Source organism: Salvelinus fontinalis, chromosome 24, assembly GCF_029448725.1.
Source record: "Salvelinus fontinalis isolate EN_2023a chromosome 24, ASM2944872v1, whole genome shotgun sequence".
Taxonomy (NCBI): Eukaryota; Metazoa; Chordata; class Actinopteri; order Salmoniformes; family Salmonidae; genus Salvelinus; species Salvelinus fontinalis.
In genome coordinates, this window is record NC_074688.1 from 34,794,023 (window position 1) to 34,805,803 (window position 11,781).

Below are 11,781 nucleotides of genomic sequence, written 5' to 3' on the forward strand. Positions count from 1 at the left end.
GGCAATCTCAACACTATGCGTTAGAGGGAAGACATCCTCCTCCCTCATGTGGTACCCTTCCTGGAGGGTCATACTGACATGACCCTCCAGCATGACAATGCCACCAGCCATACTGCTCGTTCTGTGCGTGATTAGCTGCAAGACAGGAATGTCAGTGTTCTGCCATGGCCAGCGAAGAGCCCGGATCTCAATCCCATTGAGCACGTCTGGGACCTGTTGGATCGGAGGGTGAAGGCTTCGGCCATTCCCCCCAGAAATGTCCGGGAACTTGCAGGTGACTTGGTGGAAGAGTGGGATAACATCTCACAGCAAGAACTGGAAAATCTGGTGCTGTCCATGAGGAGGAGATGCACTGCAGTACTTAATGCAGCTGGTGGCCACACCAGATACTGACTGTTACTTTTGATTTTGACCCCCCCCCCCCCCCCTTTGTTCAGGGACACATTATTCAATTTCTGTTAGTCACACGTCTGTGGAACTTGTTCAGTTTATGTCTCAGTTGTTGAATCTTGTTATGTTTGCTGAAAATAAACGCAGTTGAGAGTGAGAGGATGTTTCTTTTTTTGCTGAGTTTATATCTGATATTTCTGTTGGGCTGATTATAGCAATTCAGTAATGTTAACTCTTTAGCATGTTGAGGCCCTGTCAATGTGCTTACTTAGAGCACATTTATAGCACCTCTCTGAGTGTTTTTCAGTGACTTCATATGTCAGTCACATCATTGTTTTTGAGCCAGCATTATACCAGCCTGCAGCCCACTGCTGGCTTGCCTCTGAAGCTAATCAGGGTTAGTCCTGGATGGAAGACCTGATGCTGCTGGAAGTGGTATTGGGGGGCCAGTAGGAGCCACTCTTTCATTTGGTCTAAAAAAATATCCCAATGCCCTATGTCAGTAATTGGGGCATTGCCCTGTGTAAGGTGCTGTCTTTCGGATGGGACATTAAATGTGCTGACTCTCTGATGTCACTAAAGATCCCATGGCACTTATTGTAAGAATAGGGGTGATAACCCCGGTGTCCTGGCTAAAACCCCAATCTGGCCCTCATACCATCATAGTAAGCTAATCATCCCCAGCTTCCAATTGGCTCATTCATCCCTCTCCCCTGTAACTATTCCCCAGGTTGTTGCTGTAAATGAGAATGTGTTATCAGTCAACTTACCTGGTCAAATACATGTTTATCTTCTGGCAGCACAGCACTAACAGATGCTAACTAACGCTGCAGTATGTGGTGCGTCAAATCAAGACGACTATCATTAGCAGAGTAGCTCAGCATCCTCCCCTACCTACTAGGATGGGTTAATGAATAAGGAATGATGGATGAATAACCTGTTGATCGAGGAGAGAGGTACAGAGAAACAGAGAGACAGAGAAATAGTCTGAAAGAGAGAGGGGGGGAAGGAGGGAGGGAGGCCAGCTGGTGGACCCAGTCAGGACTTACAGAGGCTGTGTTTCTCATTGGTCCCTATCAGTGGAGTAGGGAGATAACATCTCTTACCTTATTCACAGCCACCCACATGCACTCTGAGCTATTGTACAGTGGCAAGGTAGCATGCTGGAAAGGAAAAAAAGTCTGGTTACTCTGGCAACCCTGGGTTTTGTGTGTGTGTGTGTGTGTGTGTGTGTGTGTGTGTGTGTGTGTGTGTGTGTGTGTGTGTGTGTGTGTGTGTGTGTGTGTGTGTGTGTGTGTGTGTGTGTGTGTGTGTGTGTGTGTGTGTGTGTGTGTGTGTGTGTGTGCGCAGATAAAGTATAACATTGTAGAGTAACTCTTGTAACTTGGCAACACTGAGGGAAAGGAGGAGTCAAGGTAGTGGGTAGGATATGAGGAAAGTGAGTATGAATGGTAGGTGGGGGTATTCTGTTTCGGATGGTAGAGCTAGAGGCAGGCCCCAATATTCTCACCAACCCCAGCACAGACATACAGACAGACAGACCACCTATGCAGAATGAACCCAGTCTTACCCATCTGACTGTATCATTCTGGTTCTGCACCATTAACGCTCAACTGTTCACACACATCTCAACTGTGAAGGTCAACACATTCAAGTTTGATTCCAGCCGTCTTTGTCCTTGTGTCATTCAACGTTTAATCATTTTTTTAGCTGTGTGTTTCTGCATTGAGACGTCAGAACAGTGTGGTCAGTGTGTAGTTTGTATTGACACTCAGCCAGAGAGAGAGGGACTGAGTTGTGTGGGTTGTAAAATGGCGGTTATATGAGTTCTGTCGGCTGATTCCTGTCAAACAGTAGCTTTGATCTGTCTTCATGTTGTCTGTTGGCAGCCATGTTTGTTTGGTCAGAGAAGTAGTTCTACCTGGGTAATTACCTCTAATGACTTGTTTTGATTTGGTCTGGAATCTAATCCCATCGGATACGATGAGGAAAAGTGTTGAGTTTTTTTACTCTTGCTGGCTTGTGAAGATTTGAGTGGGATTCTGACTTGACGGTGTGTTTGGAAGGTTAGCCATGTGAAAGGTGGGTTTTAATGTAATTAGCTTTTTTTCTTTTATTTTGGAAGGTGAGGCTGCTTCTCGCTCTCATACACACACATCTCACACATCTAACACACACACATGCACTCACACACATACAAATGCACACACTCACACTGTTTTCCTCAAACATAACCTTATCTTACTCTCTCTCACAAAAACAGACACATTTACACACACACACGAACACACACACACTCGCTCCTGTGAGTCATTTAGGCCCTGGCCCCAGTTCAAGAAAGCCTCAAAGAGAACCTTGTTGGCAGGAGGCTCCAGCGCTTCACCTCTCAGCAGAGGTTAACAGGAACACATTGTCTCTCTACCCTCCCCTTCTCTCCTCTCGCCTCTTCTCCTCTCGCCTCTTCTCCTCTCTTCTCATCTCCTCTTCCTTCTTCTCCCCTCCTCTCCTCTCCTCTCCCCTCTTCTTCTCTCGTCCATCACAATGGTTAGATCATCTGTTGTTTTACTCCATAGAGGAATAGGAATGCAGCTCATAGACCTAGGCAAAGGTCAACCAATAGAATATAATTGATACTTTACTGTCCAAGCAGCAGTCCCTTTGTGGCGTTAATGCCAGGTTACTATAAAGACTACAGGCTTGTTAGTTAATAAGACAGTGATGGATGATATTAATGAGACAGCAGGGCAGGGGAGAGCAGGCAGAGCAGGGGAGAGGGGCTTAGTGCTTCCCATAGACTTCCTCTGGGCGATAAGGAAGACAAACACACAACGCCACTAGAATACACCACAGCCACCTTCCGCTCTGGGCAAAGGAGAGGGGAAAGAGGAGGCATGGAGGAGGGGGGCTCCTTTATCATTTTTGACAATGATCTGTGTGTTGGAAAGGGGGATTTACAAAGTAAGGAAGCCCCCTCACCCTTTTTATTAACACATTTTCTCTCTTAAAACAGACTGACACAAGAACACACACCAACACACACACTAGTTCTTTGAGTTTTGAGGTGGATACGGGGTATAGTGTGTGTGTGTGTGTGTGTGTGTGTGTGTGTGTGTGTGTGTGTGTGTGTGTGTGTGTGTGTGTGTGTGTGTGTGTGTGTGTGTGTGTGTGTGTGTGTGTGTGTGTGTGTGTGTGTGTGTGTGTGTGTGTGTGTGCGTGCGTGTGTGTGTGTCCACTAGACAGTGTGTGCGCACTGTGTGTCTACTCCTCTCATGCCCCCGTCCCCTCAACCTCCCAAAGCGTAATCCATGTGGGTGGGGAGGTAGAGGGCGGGGGGGTAGAGGGAGGATAACAGGGGGGAGGTAGAGGGAGGATAACAGGGGGGAGGTCCCTGTTTATTTGCTCTATCCTCTCTCTTCTTTCTGGGGAGGAAGAAGAGACACATTTGAGGCGCTGCATGAGGGCTGTGGGTACATCCTCCTTTTTCATCCCATCCCTCCATCCGCTGTCCCCCCTTCTCCTGTCCTCCCCTCAGCTCATAAGGATGCCATTCAGAGGAGGCAGTATTTTGCTGATGTATCAATCATCTACAGATGATCCACAGTAACCCAATGAGATCAAACTGGGAGAACCTGGGGGGCTCTCCTCCCCTATCGGCCTGCCCTGTGCAGATGCACCGACAATGTGATGGACCAGGTGACCCTCCCCCTCTACCCTGGAGGGGCTGATGGGGCATATTCTTTGAGTAATTTCTGATCATTGCTTATTTCTGGCATGATAAAAATTATTGTGTGCACACACACATACGATCCACACACACACATACAAATGCATGCAAAAACACACTTTCACACACAAGCACTCTCAAATACAGACATACCTGCATCAAGCAGTGAACTCATTCATGTTTTACATGATGTGATTTGACCCGAGCGACAAGGCCTGATTGGACAAACCAAAAAGCACTCAAGCACCAATGACCTGAGGTGACCTACTTCACATCTGTATTTATCAGTCTCTATTAGAAATATAACACAACAACATGAGGTTTTGAAATGTCTTTTTTCTCATTTAAGACTGACAAACATTTAGTAAGCAATGGTCATGAAAAAGTTCAGAGTTCAGATCAGGGTTGGTTTCATTTTATTTTCAACCACAGTATAATATTTACTCACCAGTTATCCCAGCAAACCGGGGACATTCCCAGAACATCAGCTAAGATTCCCATTAAGTTTTAGTTGGTGTTTTATCTAACATTCAGATTAGAAAAATAATTATGTTTTTGATAACATAATGTTATGTTTTGTGTGAAAATGCTTTAACTGAAATATCCTTGGAATGTTCTAACATTAGCTCAAATCTATAACAACCACAGAACATTCCCCAAACATTCTCACTCGGTTTCCAGGTAAAGAACAGACGAAATGTGTTCCGGGAACGTTCTTGCAAAATCAGGCTAATGTTTTATAGTCCTACAACATTGTATAATCATCAGCACAACTGGACAGTCTTTGTGTTATGAGAACATTTGCTGCAACCTAACGAATGTTCTGGGAACTTTCACAGAACTAGATTTGTTTTCAGCAGAGACCAAACTATTTTGGAAGAGAGATGTAGTACACTATCAATATTTCAATAGGCTACATGAATAGCTGACAGAATTTGGACTAACTGAAATGGATATTTTTCAGCTCGGCATAGCCTAGAAACCATGATGGAGCAACACTGTTACGCATCCTCCTTCCTCACAGGAGGATCCATCTTTTCTCCCACATGGCTCAATGAACAGACAAAAAAATGTGTCACACGCAAGTCAATATCCAAAGCAAACATAATACCTCGCCATAACTGCCGCAACAGAGACATGCTTTGGCTGATCACACATCAATACCTTTAACGCTTGAACCGTTAAAGTGGAAAGGGGGATCTGTGTCTTGTTTTTTAACTGATCAGATAGTAAAAGTTGTGAGGGATTTATTCGACATATGACTAAATGAAAAATGTATAGGCATGCATAAATTATATATTTTTTAAAATCTGTTCTTCAACAATTCAACAATTTGTCACATTGTTATAATAATGTATGCAGGTTATATTAAATACAAAACAGTGCGCATAGCCTAATAATGCTCGACATTTCTATTGTTATAGGATTAGCAATAAGGGCTACGCATGGCCACGACTGAATGTGATGTCCAGATGCAGTTTAACCCCACTGTGGGGGGGAAATGTTATTGGAGCAGTGAAATTAGTACAACAAATATTAATCGAGAATTTGTGAAAACGTATTATTATTAATAATAATAATATTATTAATGAAAACATAAATCACATTAACATAATTAATACATGATAGGTATTGTTTACCATAATTACAAATACATATGTTTATAGAATACCCTATCCTAACCTTAATGTATGTCCTGTTCTCTTCAACTGGATATACTGCTGCCAGTGCATGGCTTCACTCCGTGGGCTTTGACTCGGTGGGTTCGCCCCGGCCCGGTCGCCGGGCTGACCTGGCGGATCTCGTCCTCCGCATTCCTCCCGCGCACCCTATCATAAACATCCTCGACTAGACCGAGGGCAGGAAGTGCGCGAAGACAGGAATTTAAGTCTTTCAAAGTGCATTAAAGCTGAGGGCCGGTTAAGAGATGGTGCTGCCATGTTTGGTTTGTTATCTTATTGTAGGCCTGCAAACGGGCTTTGCGACACAGTCACACATACACACACACACACACGCATTCATGCGCTCTGTCCATTTTGGTGTTGTCGTCATTTCTCTGTATTATTCTGGTGGTTGCCACTAAAAATCGCATAGTTTATTATTATCGTTGTTCATATAATTATGTTGACTACTATTTGTTTCTACTTACACAAAACTATAACAACCTCGGTGCATTTACGAGGTGATATATCATTACTGCAGTTAAAGCGTCGGCTAAGCCGCAACAGAACCCTGTCAGCTGTGGAGTTGTTTTACAATGTATCTTTTTATTACACTAAGCGTTTATTCGCTGATGATTGTTGGGGATCAAGCGAGAATTTGAGATGGATTTGTAGAGGGTGTGTATTTATGTAAGAACAAAACATAGGCTGCCCTGCGTCTAACTCATGGCTCTCTCCTATTCTCTCTGTTGTGCAGCAGTGATAGGCCTTCCTTGCCTATGGTTTATTGCATGTCTGCTTTTTTGTCCAGATCAATTCGTTCAATATAACAATTGGATTGTTATTTTGCTTAAACCTTTGGTATGATGCCTAGTTAATTCGTATTCATGTTACATAATTTAGTTTAATATTTGAACATATCCCTCACCAAATGATGAGTGCCCATTGGTATTGAGAACTCCTGATGAAAAGTCAGTCGTTGAAGAAAAATTAGGCCTGGTGTTTTAGACAGTATAGCCAAGCTTCAAACGTATATCCAGAAGCTATAACCATACTATACACATATTGCCCTCTACAACTGTTCTCTTTCTGCAGCGTGGTATTGTGAACATTTCCATGCATCCAAAAACGACGCATGATCCCTTTGGTGCAATCTTGGTTCAATGAGACTGTTAATTTGCCAGTGCGCCTAAACCATGTCTTAGCGTAATGGAAATGTTACAATAGGTGGATTAATATTATTGACCTTCTTTTGTCAACCAACAACTTTTTCCTTCGTTCTCTTTTATCCAATTTAAAACGTGATATAAAGATAACATGTGACAATCGAATTAACATTCCTCAGCGCGCTCTAAAGCCAAGCTATAGTTCAGGTTACACATTGGCCTCGCGCTAGTGGTGTTTACAGATTCTTAACATGTTTATTTACAGCTTGTTGTGACGTGACGCGCGTGACTGTAGCAGCCCGGGCCAGATACCGCGCGTAGGTGAGCGAGATGTGCCCGGGGAAAAGTCGACGATCTCCTGCAGTCGTTTGGAGTAAGACTCAAGCAAGCGTCCAGAGTTTCAGTCAATAAAAGGTATGTATTATTTATTAAAATAATATTGTGGTATTCAGAAAAATGTAGTTGAAAATAGAAAACATATGTGGCATTAATGACTGATATATACCTATAGGCCAACACGTGGTTCCAATACAATGGCCAATACAATGACCTATTTTGCCAAGATATTCCTTGTAAACCATGCAGTGCATAGACAAGTCCTGACCTAGGCAACATTAAATTATTTATTGTCACAGGAATGCTGAATAACTTGTAAATATTCCAGTTTAAACAAAAAAAGTTATTGAAACAGATCTGCATTTTTAGCCTTGAGTTTGAGACTTTGTAGCCTTTTAAATATCGTTTGGTTTTCCTTCTCACGTTGTTCCAAATGTTTTTTTGCCGTTTTCTTTTCGTTTTATTCGACCTTCTGAGCCATATGAGTAGGCCTACTGGTAGTCTAATGATGTTATTACAGTAATTTATGTTATTGCACAATAGGCATTACTGCCACTGTTGTTATTAATTACTCTTTAATAACAATATGATAATAGCAAAACGATTGAATGATAATATATATGATTGTTGACCGTTCAGCAACTCTTCTTCTTTCTCTCTATTCGTGTTCCATGTTCTAATCCTCATGGAGTTGGGCGCATGGGAACATGAAGAGACCACAGACTTTCTCCGCAACAATAAAGACTAAACAACTCCCCAAATCATGAGGTATTACTAAACACACGCGCACTGTCATAACTGCCCAACAAAAGGCTCAAGTTTTGTGGTGTCTTCTTTGTTTTCATTTACTGAAAGACCACATCACCACATCTAAGTCGCTTTGTTAAAGTAGCATGTCAGTGAAGTATAGGCCTGTATTCACCTCGATTTTGAAAATAAAAATAAAACCATCAAACTGTTTCTTTGACTTTTCATGTGTGTTTGCTATCCAAAATATATATTTTTAATCTTGGTGAAAACGAATGTTTGGGCATTTTGGTCAATTATATCTCCGAACACATTTGACCTGACCATGTATATAGTACAACACTTCCAAAATATGCAGCACTCCGTTGATGTTTTATAGCATATTTAGCATGATTTTGAAAGCATAATTATTTACAAAATACGTTCCTACACTTAGTAACTACATGTGGTGCCTTTTGACACGCTCATACACAAATATAGACAGGCCTATCTATGCATTGCAAGCCTATGATAGGCTATGTATGATAATTCATTATTATTGTTATTTATATCATTGCTATATGTATATATTGACAAACATTTAAAAAGTAACCACATTTATTTTGTCGACGCTATCTGAACTAGACACAATTAAGCAGAGTAATATATTTTCAGCATATGCTTTTCAGTCCAAAAACATAGGCTATGTGAAAAAGATAATCATGAACCTGAGAAAGGTATTTATTTTAGCGCTGGAAACGGCCCATTCTGTGTCTTGTAGTTATTGCGCGCTGAGAGACGGTTGGCTTTCACTGCTGTTCAGCTGTTCCTCCGCGAGGCGAGCTGGGGCTTCTCTACAGCGGCTGGCCGGGACAAAGACTGTGGGCCGGTGGCGGGCGATGACACACATGCCAATGCTGTTCCACCTGTGTCAGCTCTCATAGCACGGAAATACCATCTCGGAGAACGCCGAAGGGACCCACATGGGTGGCCAGGGAAGTGTATACCCCTTTCATACACCTCCATCACAATGCCTGCTAATTAAGCGGCACTATCAATCCAGGTTTTCTGCGGCTGCTGCGGACAAGCGGTCAGTAGCTAATGAGGCTTCAGCCTACAGTCAGTCGGAATGCAATAACACGTTGAGGTAAATCTGAGTGTATAGGCCGAGGTTATTTACTTACAATAGCTGAAAATACTATTTATATTAGGTCTACCTTGTTTTATCATTGGACAATGTGCAAAATCGCAGTCAATACAACAACACACATATGATCAGTTATGAATAGCCTATAGGATATTATTTTGTACAAACTATAAGTCAACATAAATACAGGACGTAACAGTTGGCTATTTTGTCAATCATAACTGTGTCCCATGCAACATTAACACGTGCCTTGAATGGCATTGAAATTCACGAAATGAATTACAGTACAAACTTTTCTCTAAACTGTTTTCCTAATCACTTGCAATGAGTGCTATCTTGTCTAAACCCCACTCTAACACATGTTACTTTTGAAACGTGTGTGAACAGGAAAATGTATTTGATCATGTGAAGTGGGTAGACGAGAGATTCCTCACCACGCAGCTGTAAACCAACAGAGGCGGAACTCGTCCAATGCGTACAAATCACAGAGCAGTACGTCGCACGACGCACCGGAGAGCCACCGCCACTAGTAAGCCTACCGCCTGCCTGTGGAAAAAAAGCGAAAAGGGCTGGGCTTAGAGAGGAATCAAACCACAACCTGGGCTGCGCCTCCATCACAAACCAGTTTGGAAGAACGTTTGTTCTAGAGTCTAGTGCCTAACAAGTCACCAACTGTGGCTCAAAACACGGATTTCTCTGCGCGCTCAACGTTAAGGAGGCAGCCTCAGAGTTTTGTTTTGAAGTCCACCTTGAGGTGCTACGGCTAATATAATTGTCTGCAAGTGTAGTTAATCGCGTTTGTTGTTCTGTATTTGTGCTGTATTTGTTTTTGTTTTGGTGTGCGCAATGATGGCCACATACCAAAACCCCGAGGATGACGCAATGGCCCTGATGGTCCACGACACCAACATGGCGAAGGATAAGGAGCGACCCAAAGAGGAACCGGTCCAGGAAAAAGTTTCGGAGAAGACGGACCCGTCTCAAAAACCACCGTATTCGTATGTGGCTCTCATTGCCATGGCCATTCGGGAGAGCACTGAGAAGCGCCTCACTTTGTCTGGTATTTACCAGTATATCATAACCAAATTCCCTTTCTACGAGAAAAACAAGAAAGGCTGGCAAAACAGTATCCGGCACAACTTGAGTCTGAATGAATGTTTCATCAAGGTTCCTCGCGAGGGAGGCGGCGAGAGAAAAGGGAATTACTGGACCCTTGACCCGGCGTGCGAGGACATGTTCGAGAAGGGAAACTACAGAAGGAGACGTCGAATGAAACGTCCCTTCAGACCTCCACCGACCCATTTCCAGCCCGGGAAATCCCTCTTCGGCGGTGATGGGTACGGCTACCTGTCCCCTCCAAAGTACCTGCAATCCAGCTTCATGAACAACTCGTGGTCGCTGGGCCAGCCGCCCACCCCGATGTCCTACACCTCCTGTCAGATGGCCAGTGGCAACGTGAGTCCCGTCAATGTGAAAGGACTGTCCGCTCCCTCCTCATACAACCCGTACTCCCGGGTGCAAAGCATGGGTCTCCCCAGCATGGTAAACTCTTATAACGGCATGAGCCATCACCACCACCCGCACGCTCACCATGCCCAGCAGCTGAGCCCCGCGACCGTTGCGCCGCCCCCGGTATCCTCCAGCAACGGAGCGGGCCTGCAGTTCGCCTGCTCCCGCCAGCCTACCGAGCTCTCCATGATGCACTGTTCGTATTGGGATCACGAGAGCAAACACTCTGCGTTACACACGAGGATTGACATTTAGAGTTTACCAGAGGGCCACTTGTAAAATGGACTCTTGTGAGAGAAAGACAATAAGTCTATTCCTGTGTATTCAAACCAGAAAAAAAAATATTTTTGAAGAGACAATACTATGACGGGCTCTTTTGATCCAAATAATGTACTGAAAATTCATATGGAAAGACATGCAAGTGGGGATGCTGAGAGGATTTTAAAAAACTGGAAATGGTGATATTAAGAGGTCTCGACTAGGCACGAAGTAAAGCAGAACTTTTGGGGGCCATTTCGTGCGTCCACTGTTGCCTTGGACTGAAGGCAACAGTGTGTTATAAACACCGTTGTATGTTATAAACATTTGTAAAATCCGACCAGTTCCTTATTCACGGGGATACAAATTCAAAATACAATTAATTGAAAACAAAATACACAAAACCCTCCCCCTGTCTTGGAATTCAAAACATCACCTGAATGAGTGATAATTGAATTAGAACTACGTATTTGAACCAGTATCGTGAACTGAGCGAACTCCAGCAAGATCAGGTGAAATTTGGATTATTTAGCCTGTCTTTATTTTTTATTTTTTTTAACCGTTTCACAGTTCTTAATCGGGGTGCAGGTGGAAAGAGAGAGAGAGAGAGCACCGTCAGAAGGAGCAATACCAAAGATGTGTTACTTCTGGGGTCATTGACTTTGTAGGCTTCGTGACCTCTGATAGAGATGGTTTAGTTTCCGATAACATTCAGTCCAGTGGCAGATAATTTTTTACCTTTCTTGTTTTTTATAAACGTAATTATTTTTGTCTCATACATGTTGGGACCATGTTAAATTAGCACTTTTCCCTCTTTTTTTCTAGTTTTGTGAATGTCTTAATAAACTTTCTTTCAAAGTAAAA

The 11,781-nt window shown here is 43.2% G+C and overlaps 1 protein-coding gene across 1 annotated transcript; it reads left to right on the forward strand.

Annotated features, from left to right (window-relative positions):
• The first annotated feature begins 9,697 nt into the window (after positions 1-9,697).
• On the forward strand, positions 9,698-11,781 carry LOC129822349 (forkhead box protein L2-like). The gene has a single exon (XM_055880568.1). The coding sequence runs from the start codon at positions 9,997-9,999 to the stop codon at positions 10,912-10,914; it is 918 nt and encodes a 305-aa protein (XP_055736543.1). The 5' UTR covers positions 9,698-9,996; the 3' UTR covers positions 10,915-11,781.

What these genes read in the sequence shown, in the direction of transcription:
- LOC129822349 (XM_055880568.1), top strand. Translation starts at nt 9,997, where the DNA reads ATGATGGCCACATACCAAAACCCCGAGGATGACGCAATGGCCCTGATG.